Source organism: Symphalangus syndactylus, chromosome 14, assembly GCF_028878055.3.
Source record: "Symphalangus syndactylus isolate Jambi chromosome 14, NHGRI_mSymSyn1-v2.1_pri, whole genome shotgun sequence".
Lineage (NCBI taxonomy): Eukaryota > Metazoa > Chordata > Mammalia > Primates > Hylobatidae > Symphalangus > Symphalangus syndactylus.
Window position 1 is genome coordinate 23765892 of NC_072436.2, and position 15112 is coordinate 23781003.

Sequence of the window (15112 nt, forward strand, 5' to 3'; positions counted from 1 at the left end):
TCCTTCATTCATACTGTTTGAGTGTAACATCTGCTGCCTGCTGGGAGATCGGGAAGCCACATGAGGTGACCTCTGGGCTACTGTATCTTGAGGCCAACCCAGAAAGAGACCCCAGCGCTCCGGGACCATGAATGGGACAGAGACAGGAGAGTAAAGAACAACGAGCACCAACGCCCATAACCTCAGGGGAGCTCCAGTGGGAAATGGAGAGGGAACAGTTTGTTTCTCTAATGCCTCTTTCCTTATAGTCCCAGGGTTGGGCCATGGGCACATCTGCCCCCAGAGCTTTAAGAACCACCTGATTGCCCTGGATTGGGCAGAGAAAGGCAGATTCTGAGTTGGGGCTGATTTTCAATTGAGCCATCCCAGCTAGGCTGAGCACCAAGGGCCTCTGTAGCAGGTTGTGCAGACATGCACTGTACAACTGGAAGAATGTTCATACCATAACTTACGCATGGGACATCCCTTGAGTTGTGCAGTGTGCAACCTGCACAACTATCTCTGGTGACCCTGTGGAAATCTCATTTGCTTGGTTCAGTGTGGGCCCCCGGTAAGCAGCACCGGAGCATAGGCAGGAGGAGGAGAAGGTGAGGGAGGAAGGATGGGAGGCAGAGCGGTGGCCAAATTATTTCATGTTCTGGGCCTGGTCGCAGCAGCCTGACACTGCCCCAGGCTCTATGGGAACCGCGTGCTGTTCTATTTCACCAGATGACTCAGAATCAAAATCCTTTCTCTTAGAAAAAACGATCCATAAGCAGGTGCAGAGTGAATTGTGCTCTCTGAGGATGCTGGTATCGATTCTCCATCAACAAGGCTGGGTCCAAGCCCCAGGGGTGCTGCTGTGAGCTGCTCTTCATGTGTCTTGGTTAATGTGAAAGGGGAAAATGACTCCGAAATGGTGCTATTTTTCTATTTGCAGGCTCCTCCCTGGCTGCTCCCAGGGAGGTATTCACAGGCCCAGGGATGAGATCTGGACTTAGTGTGGGGGCTGGGTTTGTCATTTGGAATTGAGCTTGTGCTATGACTTCCGGGCTTCAGTCTGGGGGCCACATGCAGCCACCGGACCCAGGAGCAGGTGGAGGCTGCCATGGGCAGAGGCGGTGCTGAAAAGACTTCAGGACCGTACGTCAGAGGCTGCTCCCTGGCACCTTCCTCGCCTTCTCCCCTGGGTCTCCCAGCACCCCACGAGGCTGTCTTGGTGTGTGACTGTACCTGATTTTTCAAGACTGGAATGGAAGAGAGTGTGCAGGAGAGGGTGGGGAGGCCCCAGTGTGCTTGGAGTGCCACACCCTGCAGGGAGGCCCAGCCTGGGCAGAGTCTATATCTTTAACTTTCCTTGCTCCAGCCCCAGCTCCAGCCAATCAGTAACTCTGAAGCCAGCCACACCCAGCAGGCTTTCTGCTCAGATCTGTCTCCCCAGGGCACAGGCCTGTCTCCCCAGGGTACAGGCCTCTCAGCCAAATAACCCCATTGAGATACCCAGTATGTCATGGCAATGATGAGCAAAACTCCATCCTCCAAACTCACGATGTCTGAATAAGTAAGAGAGTGAGTGGACCATCCCGAGACAATCACCCTCTCCATGCCCAATGTCTCTCTTTCCTCCAGCCGCCTCCTCCCACCCTTCCCCCTCCCCACAGAAAGAGAGTCCAGGCCTCTTGACACTCACGGAGGAGGTACTCCGAGCTGTCGTGGTCGTAGTCATTGTCCTCTGGGAAGTGATTGATCCGGAAGCAGTGCCCTTTATAGATCCCTGGAAGGAATGAGAGGAAAAGAACACTGTAAATGCTGTCTGGGTTCACTCATCCGTTCACTCCAGACACGGTTGCCGCGTGTGTGAGCCTCTGTGCAGGTCCTGGGGACAGACAGAGGAGAAAGGCAGGCTCCAGCGTCCCAGTCTGGTGGGGGCATGGGAGAGACACACAGAGAATGGCTACACCAGGAGAGATATGCCCCAAAGGTGACCCTAGTTATGGTCCAAGGGTGGATGCACGTGAGAGTAATAGGACCCAGCATGAATAACCATTGAGACAAGAGGTGCCATGCAGAGCTGCCCTGGGCAAGCAGGAGGTTGGATCCCTCTACCCAAGGGACTGTTAGCCACATCTTGAAAAAAAAAACAAACAGGCTGGGCACGGTGGCTCACGCCTATAATCCCAGCACTTTGGGAGGCCGAGGTGGGCAGATCACGAGGTCAGGAAATTGAGACCATCCTGGCCAACATGGTGAAACCCCGTGCCTACTAAAAATACAAAAATTAGCTGGGCGTGGTGGCGAACGCCTGTAGTCCCAGCTACTCGGTGAGGCTGAGGCACAAGAATCACTTGAACCTGGGAGGCAGAGGTTGCAGTGAGCCAAGATCGCGCCACTACACTCCAGCCTGGCGACAGAGCAAGACTCTGTCTCAAAAAAAAAACCAAAAAAAACAAAACCAAAAACAAAGAATTTGCCCACTGGGAATGGGGCACAGGGGGATTTCCAGGCAGGGAAGCAAGACATGTGAAGGCAAGGGTGGGGTTGCAGTCTGTCTGTCTGTCTTTCCCTCTCTTAAACCATAGTTATGGCTGGGTGCAGTGGCTCACGCCTGTAATCCCACCACTTTGGGAGGCCGAGGAGGGTGGATCGCTTAAGCCCAGGAGTTCGAGACCAGCCTGGGCAATATGGTGAAACCCCATTTCTCCTACAAGTACAAAAATTAGCTGGATGTGGTGGGGTGCACTTGTAATCCCAGCTACTCGGGAGGCTTAGATGGGAGGATCACTTGAGCCCAGGAGGTGGAGGTTGCAGTGAGCCGAGACCACATCACTGCACTCCAGCCTGGGCAACAGAGCCAGACCCTGTCTCAAAAAAAACTCAAAAAACCACAGTTATGGTGACTCCTTCCTCAGGTACACAGCTGGTGCAGATTCCAATCCCCTCACTCAATGTGATTGAAGGAAGAGAGGACAGAGCAAGAGAAACTTCCAGAAGGGCTGAGACCATCACCTGCTTGGTTTCTTCCTCCCTACTCTGAGAAGTGGCTCTCATGGGTGGGGGGCCAGACTCCCTGGGTAGCTTCGTAATGTAGGACAGGCCACTCCTCCCTTCCAGAATCTTCTGCCCCACTCTCCTAGTCCTCTGCTTCCCTGAAGTCTGAGAATGCCCACCACAGCACTGGACATTGGTTGCCAGGGGCACAGGGTGTTGCCGCCACGTCCCATCCGTGCCAGACAACCCCTTCCCTCGGTCAGCCCCCCACTCCTGCAGCCTGGGAGCCACAAGCTCATCTTGACACCAAAGGGGCAGTTTCCAACTGGGGCCAATTCCTTTTCTGCAGCGGCTGCAGGCGTCCCCCCTTGCCTCAGTCAGTCAGGAGCACAGTCCTGGTGGCAGGGTCCGGGTGCACGTCCACCTCTCATGCTTCCAACCAGGAGAGATCCCTGGCGAGCTGCAAGCATGCTGCCCTTCTACCTGGTCACCAAGAAGCTGATTACCAGCTGCCGTCCCCAAGCTCTTTCCTCCACTGGGCCCCTTCAGCTGCTGCCTCCAAGGAGCTGGAGTGTTCAGTGACAACCCTGCTTCCTGAAGGTCCATGGGCCCTGGGGGCCAGCGGTGGGGGGCAGGATGATGGGGAGGCAGAGAGAGGGTCTCAGAGGTGATGGTAGGAGTGTCCTCTGCATGGGATCCAGCACGAACAACGTAGTTATTAACCCCTCGGTTTCCTCATCTGTAGAATGGGCAGAGCCATAGCCCTTATATCCTGGGGATCTTAGGAGAATTACACCATGTCATACTTGAAAGGCACTTAGGGTGATGCTGGGCCCACGGTGGTGGCTCAGAGTTGGGGGGTTGCTGCTGTTGGATCTAGAAATGACCCACCCTCGCTCCTTCATGAGAGGCTGAATTGGTGGAGAACCATGAGGGTTTGTGAGCAAGAGGAAGGAACGCCAAGACAGGCTGGCCTCAGGGTGGTGGGGTGGGGACACAAAGGCCAGAGTGGGCCGGCTACATCCCCTCTCACTCCTGGCTCTCACACGGCAGGCTCGGAATGTTCCTGGAGACCTGGAGTAGGCACTTTGCCAGCCGTGGGTGGGTGAGACCAAGCTCTTTGCTGTGCCTCCCTTACCCCATTCCTCCCCTTCCCCACACACGTTTTTTTGGGCTACTTCACGGGTCTAAGCAAAATCACCAAGTCACACATGCATGGTGGGACAAGTGGCAATAACAGGTTGAAAAAGAAAAAGGAGTCTCTCTTTCCTGATTTGCTTTGGAGCGGCAGGCTGCTAAGTCCACCGTGTGTCTTCTTAGATGCTCCTTCGTGGGCACAACCTTCCACGTATATATGCGTGGGGTTCTGCCCATCTTAAAAAAAATTACACTTGTCTTGAAATAATTGTAGAGTCACATGCAGTTGTAAGAAATACTACTGGAACCATCCACCTACCCTTTATACTCAGCTTCTCCCCATGACAACATCGTGCAAAACTGTAGTGCAATATCACAACCAGGACGCTGACATTGACAGTCAGGATACAGAACACTCGGTCACTGCAAGGAGTCCCCACGCTGCCCTCACACAGCTCCACCCAAGCCCTCCTGCCCATCCCCTCCCTGACCCAAGGCAGCCAGGAATATGTTCTCCATGTCAATAGTTTTGTCATTTTGAGACTCTCCTACAAACGGACTCATACAGCATGTAAGCTTTGGGGACCGGCTGTTCTCACTCAGCCTAACCCCCTCAGGACTCATCCGAGCTGTCATGCGTATCGGTAGTTTGCTCCGTGTTATTTCTGAGCGGAATTCTGTGGCATGGATGCAGCATTGTTTGTTTCATCATTCGCCCACGAAGGGACACCTGTTGTTTCCAGCTATTACTAACGAGGCGGCGGAGAAGGGCACGAGCTGTCTTCAGCCCCGTGGAGAGTGAATGAGATTGTTCTCTGTCCCTAGAGCCAAGAATGTGGGATATTTCCCCTAAACATCCTCTCTAAGCCAACATCTTCAGCTATTTCTTTCTTTTTTTTGGAGATGGAGTCTCGCTCTGTCGCCCAGGCTGGAGTGCAGTGGTGCGATCTCGGCTCACTGCAACCTCTGCTTCCTGGGTTCAAGCAATTCTTGTGCCTCAGCCTCCCAAGTAACTGAGACTACAGGTATGCACCACCACCACTGGCTAATTTTTGTATTTTTAGTAGAGACTGGATTTCACCATGTTGGTCAGGCTGGTCTTGAACTTGACCTCAAGCAATCCACCCACCGCGGCCTCCCAAAGTGCTGGGATTACAGGTGTGAGCCACTGTGCTCAGCTGCCATTTTTTACTGGCAGTTTCAAGTGCCTTCTTCTCCCTGGCTCCCTCCTCTGGGCTTGCTCCCAACTCTTGGTGCCTGGAGGCACAGCTCCACCACCAAACCCAGCGTTCAGGCTGGGTCTGACCAGCTCAAACCACATTGGCACTTTCTTCTCTTCTCTGGACTCCATGCTTCTGTTAATGGGACTGGGTATCGCTATTGACTTGGTCTCCTAGGATTCTTTTTTCACAAAAGTTGCCTCACCTCCCCCAAATCTGTTTTTGTGGAGTATAATGTTTGGCACTAAGGACTTCACATTTATCCCTGTCAAATTTAATTTTGTTAGCGTTGGCCTAACGCTAATGGGATGGGAGCTGGTTGGCCTAGGGCATTTAGTAAGGAGAAAATTAATGGCCGACGCAAGGAGTAAGAAAGAAAGCCATTTTCAATCCGCTTCACACGTGTTTGCTCTCCATACATGGGCCATTTGCTGTGCTATCTATTAAGTGATATTTAGGGTGGCTAATTGTGAGCTCCTGACTGGCTGGGCTGCAGGAATGCTGAGGTCATGAGGTGGAGACAGGGGTTGCTGGGCTGTGCTGCCAGAGACACTGTGGCCCTCGCCTTCCTGAGGGCCAGGAGACCACTAGCGTGAGACTTTGTTAGTCACTCGGCCTCAGGCAAGTTACTTCTTCATCTAGAAAACCTAGGAATTGGACCAGAGGGAGATGGTCCTGCTTGAAGATTCTATGACTGTTTTGTAAATAACAGGCATGGGGTGTGTGCACAGGTGTGCATGCCCCTTCATGAGCAGGTACAGGCTCGTCTGCACACGTGTATATCCCTTCATCTGCACAAATCAGGAGACATATTCGTTAAAAGTATATTTCTTTCTTTTTTTTTTTGAGATGAGTCTCACTCTGTGGCCCAGGCTGGAGTGCAATGGCATGGTCTTGGCTCACTGCAACCTCCACCTCCCGGGTTCAAGCAATTCTCCTGCCTCAGCCTCCCAAGTAGCCGGGACTACAGATGCATGCCACTAAGCCTGGCTAATTTTTGTATTTTTGGTAGAGATGGGGTTTCACCATGTTGGCCAGGTTGGTCTCGAATTCCTGACCTCAGGTGATCCACCCACCTCGGCCTCCCAAAGCGCTGGGTTTACGGATGTGAGCCATCACACCTGGCCTCATTAGAAGTATATTTCTATGGGTACAGGAAGCATCTGAAAAGAAATATCCCCAAATGTGTCCAGTGTTTTATTTCTGAGCGATAGAGTAATGAGCGAGTTACATTTTTCTTCTTTACATTGCTCTGTGTTTTCTGAATTTCCTACAGTATCTGAAAATGAACCAATAAAAGTAGAAAAGGGACCAGATTCTTCGACTCCAAGTGAAAATGAGGTGGTGAGTCTGAAATGACAGCAGATGCACTTGGACATGGGAGCTGGGAAGCAAGGTGTGAACCCTGGGGGCCAGAGGGTGTGTGGGCAGCATTTGAGCCTCTCCTTCCATGACCTCTGTGAAGGTCATGCCTTGGTGTCATATCCCCAAGTACAGTTGAATGGCCAACCCCCAGGACCCGATGGGTTCCAGGGACATAGGAACGTTGGAAGAGTCCAGGCAAACGGGGTGAGCTGGTCATCCTGTGAGCCATTTCAGGGGCACTAAGCCTCCATCTGGGCCACCTGAGGCCATTGTCATTAAGGGAATCCTGGAGAAAAGCATGTCAGAGGGCAACTTGCTGATGGCGCTCATTCATGTCATCCTTTCTCATTTGCAATGCATTTTCAAAAGCATGACCTCATTTGATCCTCACATTCACAGCTGCCACAGGCACCTACTGAGAGTGTATGGTCACCCTTCTGTCCACATCGTACCTCTTGGCCTTTTACCCCAGCCACACATGGCTGCTGCAAGCGACCAGCTCTGTGCAGGTGGGGCCTGCTGACACCTCAATTCAGCTGCACCAATTACTTCTTGCTTTCTGCCCACAGCACTGAGTAGGTTGCCTGAGGGAACGACTCTGCACTCGTGCACGTGCAACTGGAAGTCTGAGGGATTAACCACCCTGGGGGGAAACCTTTGAACAGTGGAGGATGGGATGGGAGCTGGTGGATAAAGATCCCCAAACGCCGTCCCTTGGTGGGCAGTTCTGAAGTCCATTCTACACTGCTTCTGAAGGGGTGGGTCCCAGTAGGACCAACCCAGGTGGTCATCAGCTCAGGACATCCTTGCACTGGCTCTCCCCTTCCTGATGCCTGGTCCCTAGGATGGCCACCCAAGATACACCCCCTGCATGCCAGCCCTGGACTCAAGCTACGATGAAGGCTGGGTGTGTTGAATGCTTCAGCCCATTTCATCTCTGCAATAATGCTCCTTTGAAGATGGAGAAAGAGGCTTAGGGATGCTGAAGGACCCGCTTCCACAAAGCTCACAGCAGAACGATTAGGCATTCTACCCTATGCTGTAAAGCAAAGTCTTCTCTGCTCCATTTGACAGAAGAGGAAAGGGAGGCTCAGGGGACACCTGGTCTCCTGCACGGGGCACCCTGGAATCCAGCCTCCTGACTCCTTGTCCAGTGCTCCTCCCACACCGCCCCAACGCGGCCTTTCCAAGAATGCTCTATAGATGCAGGGCTGGGGCTGTACAGGAGGTGAGGCCCAGCTGGTCTTTTTCCCCAAAACAGAAAAGGAAGCGAAACCAGATAGCCACCAGGTGCACTGGGTTAGCTTCAAGGAAACAGCTGTCAGGTATTGGGAGTCTCCAGGCCCTGGGAAAGAAGGCAGCCTCAGATTGGCTGGGGCTGTGGAAGCCAGGGAGAAGGCGGCCCAGCAGCACAACTCCCCTTTAGGATCTAGGAGGGTACGAGCGTGCATAAAAAGGAAAGAGGGCAAGTAGAAGATGATACTGAGTGGGACCTTTCCTGTTCACTCATGCATCACTCATTCATTCTCAACAGACTTTCACCGTTTGCTCATCACTCTATCATTCATTGCTCGACAGTATTGTCACTGTTTACTCATCTCCATTCATTCATTCATTCATTCATTCATTCCTTAACAGCAATTTACAGAGCCCATAGCAATGTTCTAAGTGCTGGGGCTGCCAGTTTGAGTAAGACAGAGTCCCGGCCCTCACGGAGCTCTCATTCTGGTGGAGCAGGGCAAGGGGGGCTATTGACACAAGAAGATAAAATAAATGAGTATCAGCATCATTTCAGGTGGCGCCATGCGTGAAGACAGGGGAAGGGGTCTGAGGCGTGTTAGGCTGTGGACTCTTGTCCTAAAATTGTGGCCGAGCTCAAAGCTGAGATGATGAAGGTGTGGAGTCCACCTCTGGGAACACACACCCCTGCGGGGGCTGCTCAGATACGTGATTTCAGAACATCCTCCATGATCCCCACTCTCTCCAGGCAACACTAGAAGAGGAGGGGGAAAGAAGCCCAGACTCAGTCCAGGGACCAGGAAGGAACACCTACTGAGGCCACACAGACCAGAGAAGGCAGTGAGGATGAAGACCACACCTGGGCCAAGCATCCCGGCAATTTTAGTTGAATTAACTTAGAAACTGCAAAATAATCAAACAGCATGTATTGTTCTAGAGAGCCATCAATGCGAACTTTACCATAATTTAAAGCGGCCATCTCCCAGCTACTCCAAATTGGAGAGGTTTCCCTGGACTGTACACTGTGAAAGGGGGTAGCTGTACTCGGGTCACAGCCCTGGTCCAAGGGCCAAATGGACCATGTCTGTGTCTCAGAGAGGGGCAGGCTGCAGGAGCTCAGAGCATGCCTGTGTCTCTCTGTCCTCCTGCCAATCATCTGCCATGACTACTTCTCCTCAAGGTTTTCCCAGAGCTACTCAGAGCCTGGCCCCCTCCCACACCACCCCATTTCCACAGGAAGGAAGGAAACAGCCTAGAAAGACTAGAAGGCTCTATGTTTCCAGAAGGCTACAGACCATCCTGGAAATGACCTGCCTGGGACTTCATGGAGGAGGTGGGGAACTGAGGGGCAACAGGACTTTAGCTGGGCTGATAGGTGATGGGGGCATGAAAGAGCTCTGTCCTCATAAGAGTGACAGCAAATATTTACTGTACTTAGCACCTATGATGTATCAAGCAATATTTTGAACACCTGACATTTATTAACTGAATCTTCATGCTAACCCTATATGGTAGACAGGCAAACACCCCTTGTTACTAAGTGCCCTAACTGGGATCTGAACCCAGGCTGCCTGGCTTCAGAGTCTGTGCCCCTACTTCACACACCAGGGAGGCAGAAGAACACAGAGCTCCAAGACATTCTGTGTGGCTTCAGCACGATGGGGAAGCATGTGTCCCCAACACTCCTTAGGATTAGACTCTGGGGCTGAGGGTATTGGCTGATGCTTCAGGCTGTGTTAATCCTTCACTAGCAGGCAGAGGTGCTGAAGCAGCAGGGACGTCAACCCAGGGCCCCACACCACTGGGACAGCAAGTAGTCAGGGAGGGTAGGCATGGGCACGAAGGCAGAGCTTGGCTGGGGAGCAAGGTTAGGATTTCTGAGAAGGGCTGATGTGTGCAGAGAAGGCACCACTGTGTCTGGTGCAAACAAAGGGGACAGTCGGGGCAAAGGTGGGAAGGTTCCCAAACCACAGCTGTCCTGGCATGGTTGGGTAGCAGTGATGGGAGAGGTAGAGGCAGAAGGAGCTGGGATGGGGTGGGGTCTTGCATGGTGGGCAGAGGACATGGGAGTTTATTGTACAGTCTCCATGGTGGGGATGCTGTAGTCTGAATATTTGTGTCCCCCACCCCCAAATTCATATGCCGAACTCCTAACCCTGAGGTGATGATGTTAGGAGGTGATTAGTGGAGTTCTCACAAATGTGATTAGAGTCCTTTTAAAAGAGACTCTGGAGAGCTTGTTTGTCCCTTCAACTACGTGAGAACACAGCAAGAAGGCACCATCTATAAACCAGGAAGCGGCCCTCACCAGACACCAAATCTGCTGGTGCCTTGATCTTGGACTTCCCAGCCTCCAGAACCATGAGAAATAAATTTCTATTGTATTGTAAGCCACCCAATTTATAGTATTTTGTTATATACTATACATACACTATATTTTGTAGTTTGTTAGCAGCCTGAATGGACTAAGGGAGGGGTGACTTCAGGTTGGAAGGCCCAGGGAGGTACCCTTCTTAAAGGCAGCTGCATGGGATAGGAGCAGTAAGGAGATGTAAAACCAAGAAATGCAGCCCAGCGCAATGACAAGCGATGTTCTTGGTTTGGGGAGACACTGGCTCCTGTCCTTGGACGTGGTTTCAGAAGAGGGACTGGAGGCCAGGATGGAAGTGACTTGGTCAAGATCATTCTAGCACAGACAGGCAGGGTGCATTAGTTTTCTGGGGTTACTTTAACGAAGCACCATAAACTGGGGGATTTCATGACAGAAAGGTATTGCCTTACAGTTCTGGAGGCTTGAAGTCCAAGATCAAGGTGTTGATGGGGTTGGTTCCTCCTGAGAGCTGTGAGGGAGGAAGCTCTTCCATGACTACCTTGCTTCTGGTGTTTGCTGGTGATCTCTGGCGTTCCTTGGCTTGTAGAAGCATCAACCCCATCTCTGCCTTCTCTTCATATCATATTCTCTCTGTGTGCGTGTGTCTGTGTCCAAATTTCCCCTTTTCTTAAGGGCACCAGTCATATACTGGATTGGGCCCCAATCTAAAGGCACCATTTTTTTCTTTTTGAGTCAGGGTCTCACCCTGTCACCCAGGCTGGAGTGCAATGGTGCAATCTTGGCTCACTGCAACTTCCACCTCCAGGGTTCAAGTGATTCGCCTGCCTTAGCCTTCTGAGTAGCTGGCTAAGTTTTGTTATTTTTAGTAGAGACGGGGTTTCACCATGTTGGCCAGGCTGGTCTCGAACTCCTGACCTCAAGTGATCCACCCACCTCGGCCTCAAAAGGCCTCATTTGAACTTGATTACCTCTGTAAAGAGCCTGTCTCTAAATCAGGTCACATTCTGAGGTACTGGGGTTAGGACTTCAACATAATAATTTTCGATGGGGATGGGGTGGGGTGCAATTTAACCCCTAACCCAGGGTTTGGAGCAGGTGCACTGGTCAGGCCCACCAGCCAGTGCTCCAAGCTGCTGCTAACAAACTCGAGGCTCCTTGATTCCCCACGCCTCAGCTCTTTGCCCAGCCCTGCCCCCTGCTCCCCGCAATTCTCCCTTAGAGGTCCCCCTCGTAATTCCTCCACTTCCATGCCGAGCGCCAAAGAAACCCCCTAATAACTGTTATTTCCTACTTGGCACACTCTGGTCTCCTACGGGCTGGCCTCTCTCCAGCTTCAGCAAGCCAGGCTGTTGGGAAACCTCTCCATGGGTTCTTGAGCGAAACTCCAGGCGTGGAGAGGCAGTCTGGGCTGGGTCAGGCTTTCTCAGGGAGCCCTAGATTCCTGGCCTGCTAGTGGCTCTCCATGAGACCCTGGTAAGCCACTATGACCTTCGGTTCCTTCATTGAACTTACATTTATTGAGCACCTGCTGTGTGTGAGATGCTGGGGACTCAGAGATGTAGCAGGGTGTCTGCTTGCTAGAACCTGTTTCCTCTTCTTACGGTGCGCACGGCTACACTGTATTTCTCAGCTTCCCTTGCAGTTCGAGGTGGCCTGTGACCCAGTTGTCCAGTGGAATGTGAGCTGAAGTGATGTGAGCCACTCCTGGACAAGGCTCAAGAGCAGTGGGGGTGGCCCTCCATCTCCACTCCCTCCCAACCTGCCATGGGATGAGAGAAGCCTGGGTCCCTGAATCACTCTGTGGAACACAGATGTCCGTTGAGAGGGCCACCGATTTGGACTGTTGCATGAGCAGGAAATGAACTCCTACTATGTTTAAGGCATTATACATTTGGGCATATTTCTGTTAGAGCAATAATCAGTAATACAAGAGGAGAACAGGACAGACACGGGCTCTGCCCTTCTGAAGCTTTCTGGTTCCACAGGCATTCAGTGACGACTGAGGAAAGGGCTTAGAAAGAGTCCTGAGTTTCCGACAGCACATCACCAAGGAGCCTGGCCCAGGCTGCAGAGTAGAGGTCAGGGAAGCCACTCCTCATTCAGAAAATGGGGGAAATATTTTTACAACCTTTCATATCTCAAGTGAGACCCAATGAGACCCATGTTGGTCAAGGCACCTTGAGAAGGCTAAATCGTGATGATGTCATGAGTGTGAGTATATGGTTTTCAACTCCTCATTTCTCGGAGATGTCTTTAGACTAGACTGTGTTCCAATTAGAGTTAAGAGAGGGGCTAAAAATAATAAATGCTTGCCATTCAGAGTCTGGGAAGTTTCTTTGGGCAAATGAGGACGACTATCACTGGCAACTGCTAAAAGATTCACACAGGCTTATTTCTTTTTTGATAGTTTAGAGTCATCGAGGTGCCTTGTGGTCCCTCTAGAATCTGTTTGAGTTTGTTTTTTGTTTGTTTGTTTTGAGATAGAGTCTCGCTCTGTCGCCCAGGCTAGAGTGCAGTGGTGCAATCTCAGCTCACTGCAACCTCTGCCTCCTGGGTTCAAGAGATTCTCCTGCCTCCACCTCCCGGGTAGCTGGGACTACAGGCACCGGCCACCACACCTGGCTAATTTTTGTATTTTTAGTAGAGACGGGGTTTTACCACGTTGGCCAGGCTGGTCTTGAACTCCTGATCTCAAGTGATCCACCTGCCTTGACCTCCCAAAGTTCTGGAATTATAGATGTGAGCCACTGCATCCAGCCTCATTTCTTCTTTGATAGCTTAAAGTCACTGAGGTGCCTCGTGGTCCCGCTAGAATCTGTTTGGGGCTTTTCTTTTGAGGTGGACAAGGTTCACCCACTCAATCCGTTGCCCATTCTTTCTTTTAGTTTGGTATTCATTGATTGACACCAGGCCCCGTGGATCCTGCCTGAGAGAACTTACGACCTAGCTGGGGAGGTGAGTGAACACATTACCTAGAACAAGAGAGCCAGTGACACTATGAGAGAAGGAGCAGGTTTGTGGAATTTCAAAGAATAAGGGACAAGTGCTGAATGGGGTGTCTGGGAAGCTTGGGGAGGGGCTGGGGTTCACACAGAGGAAGTAGTACTTGGCATATGGTGGCCCAGGTGAGACAAAGCCCAGAGGCATGTTTGGCATGAGCTTCTGGAAGGGACCTTGCCTGGGGAGGTGACGGGGACAGTACTGAGGCTGAGTAAGCAGGTGGGGCTGCAGTCCTGGAGGGAGCTGGAACCATCCTGTAAGGAGACTGGATTTCATGCCATCAGCCGAGGTGCCCTGGGAGCTTTCCTGAAGCTGGAAAACTCATGGCTCATGCCCGGAGCTCTAGACCCTCCAGGCTCTGAATGTCTGTCATTCTGTCCCCAGCCTGGCTGCTATCATTTGGCCTGTTAGGGCTTTTGGATCCCACCCTCAGGCCCTTGGGTGGCCTCTTTTAGCCCCAGAGGAGCCTGGCTGCCTCGACACGGCAGCCCCCACTCACCTATGAGGAACAAGCTCTCTCCTCATCACTGCCCCTCATGGTGGAGTGCCTTGTGAAAAGGGACACATTTCAATTCTGGCTTCAAGTTGGCAGCTTCCTGAGGCTGCCAGAGGCTCCCGGGCAGGGAGGGGTGGTTGATGGGATGGTGTCAGGCCCCTTGGACTCAGCCTGCCTCACCTCTCGCCTCTGCCAGCCACAAGGAGAGAGCCATCCTGAGGAGTGCTGGGCCGTGAGCTGCACTGTTTCAGACCCAACAGAAGATAATGGCTTCCATAGTGACTCGGGCCCATTGTTCCTTCTGTCTGCTCATCTGTAGAACCAGGCAGTGGGGCAGCAGCCCTGTCCCCAAGACCCTACCTGCCTCTAGCAGTCCAGGGAACTACAAGGTCCGAAAAGGTGTTTCCTTTCAATGGAGCAGCCTGGAGTGGGGCCAGTGGAGGATTTGGGAGAGAGATCACCTTTGTGATCAGCAGAAGGGAGGCACTGGACTCTGGTACAAAATCCACTCGGGGACTGAGACCTGTCTGCAGCCCATTCTGGTTCCCTTAGGAAGCAGGGTTCTTGGAGAGAATCCATTTCTACCTCCAAATTCTCTCTGTGAACCTGGAACCTGGAGGTCAAAGCTTGTGTGGTAAGCAGAGACATCGCTCTGGGTCCTGGACGCTAAAAATCTTGTGAGCACCTGTGTGGTGATTCAGAGGGGCAGAAGGTGGGCGGAGAGGGAGTGGGCCGTCTGCCTTGCACTACACCCATACTGAGGTTCCGATGGTCCTCAGGGGTCTACCACTGGGGAGCCCCTTTCTCTGGGAATGAGTCCTTCACACAAAACTTCCCCCAGTGGCCGCATGACATAGCCCTGCCCCCAGCCAAGGCTCCTGGGAAGACCTCTGGCCCAAGCTGGACCAATCAGAGGTTTTCTTGGAAGTGTATACTTTTGGATCAGAGACAGAGGAGACCCATAGACCAAGGGACTTCTGGGAGTTTTTAAAGGGGTATTCTTGAGTGGTTCAGGATGCCAGCTATGGAGGCTCCTGCCTATTTCCTTCCTTCATCTTGGCTGTTAAGCTCTCCCTTCCATCCTTTGGGACCCTTCCACATCCTTCCAATAAAGTCCTCTTTGGGACTGGGCACGGTGCCTCACATCTGTAATCCCGGCACTTTGGGAGGCTGAAGTGGGCGGATTGCTTGAGCCCAGGAGTTTGAGACCAGCTCGGGCAACATGGCAAGACCTCATCTCTACTAAAAGTACACAAGTTAGCTGGGCATGGTGGTGGGTGCCTATAGCCCCAGCTACTCGGGAGGCTGAGCTGGGAGAATCAACTGAGCCTGGGAAGTCGAGGCTGCAGTGAGCTG

General features: G+C 52.2%; 1 protein-coding gene across 1 annotated transcript in view; it reads right to left on the reverse strand.

The window, feature by feature from the left end:
- The window catches only part of CACNG4 (calcium voltage-gated channel auxiliary subunit gamma 4), a 69584-nt gene that overhangs the window by 12991 nt on the left and 41481 nt on the right, over positions 1-15112 (reverse strand). Inside the window, exon 2 of the mRNA XM_055243313.2 lies at positions 1670-1753. Coding sequence (XP_055099288.1) covers positions 1670-1753 — 84 coding nt within the window. The remainder of the gene's footprint in view (positions 1-1669; positions 1754-15112) is intronic.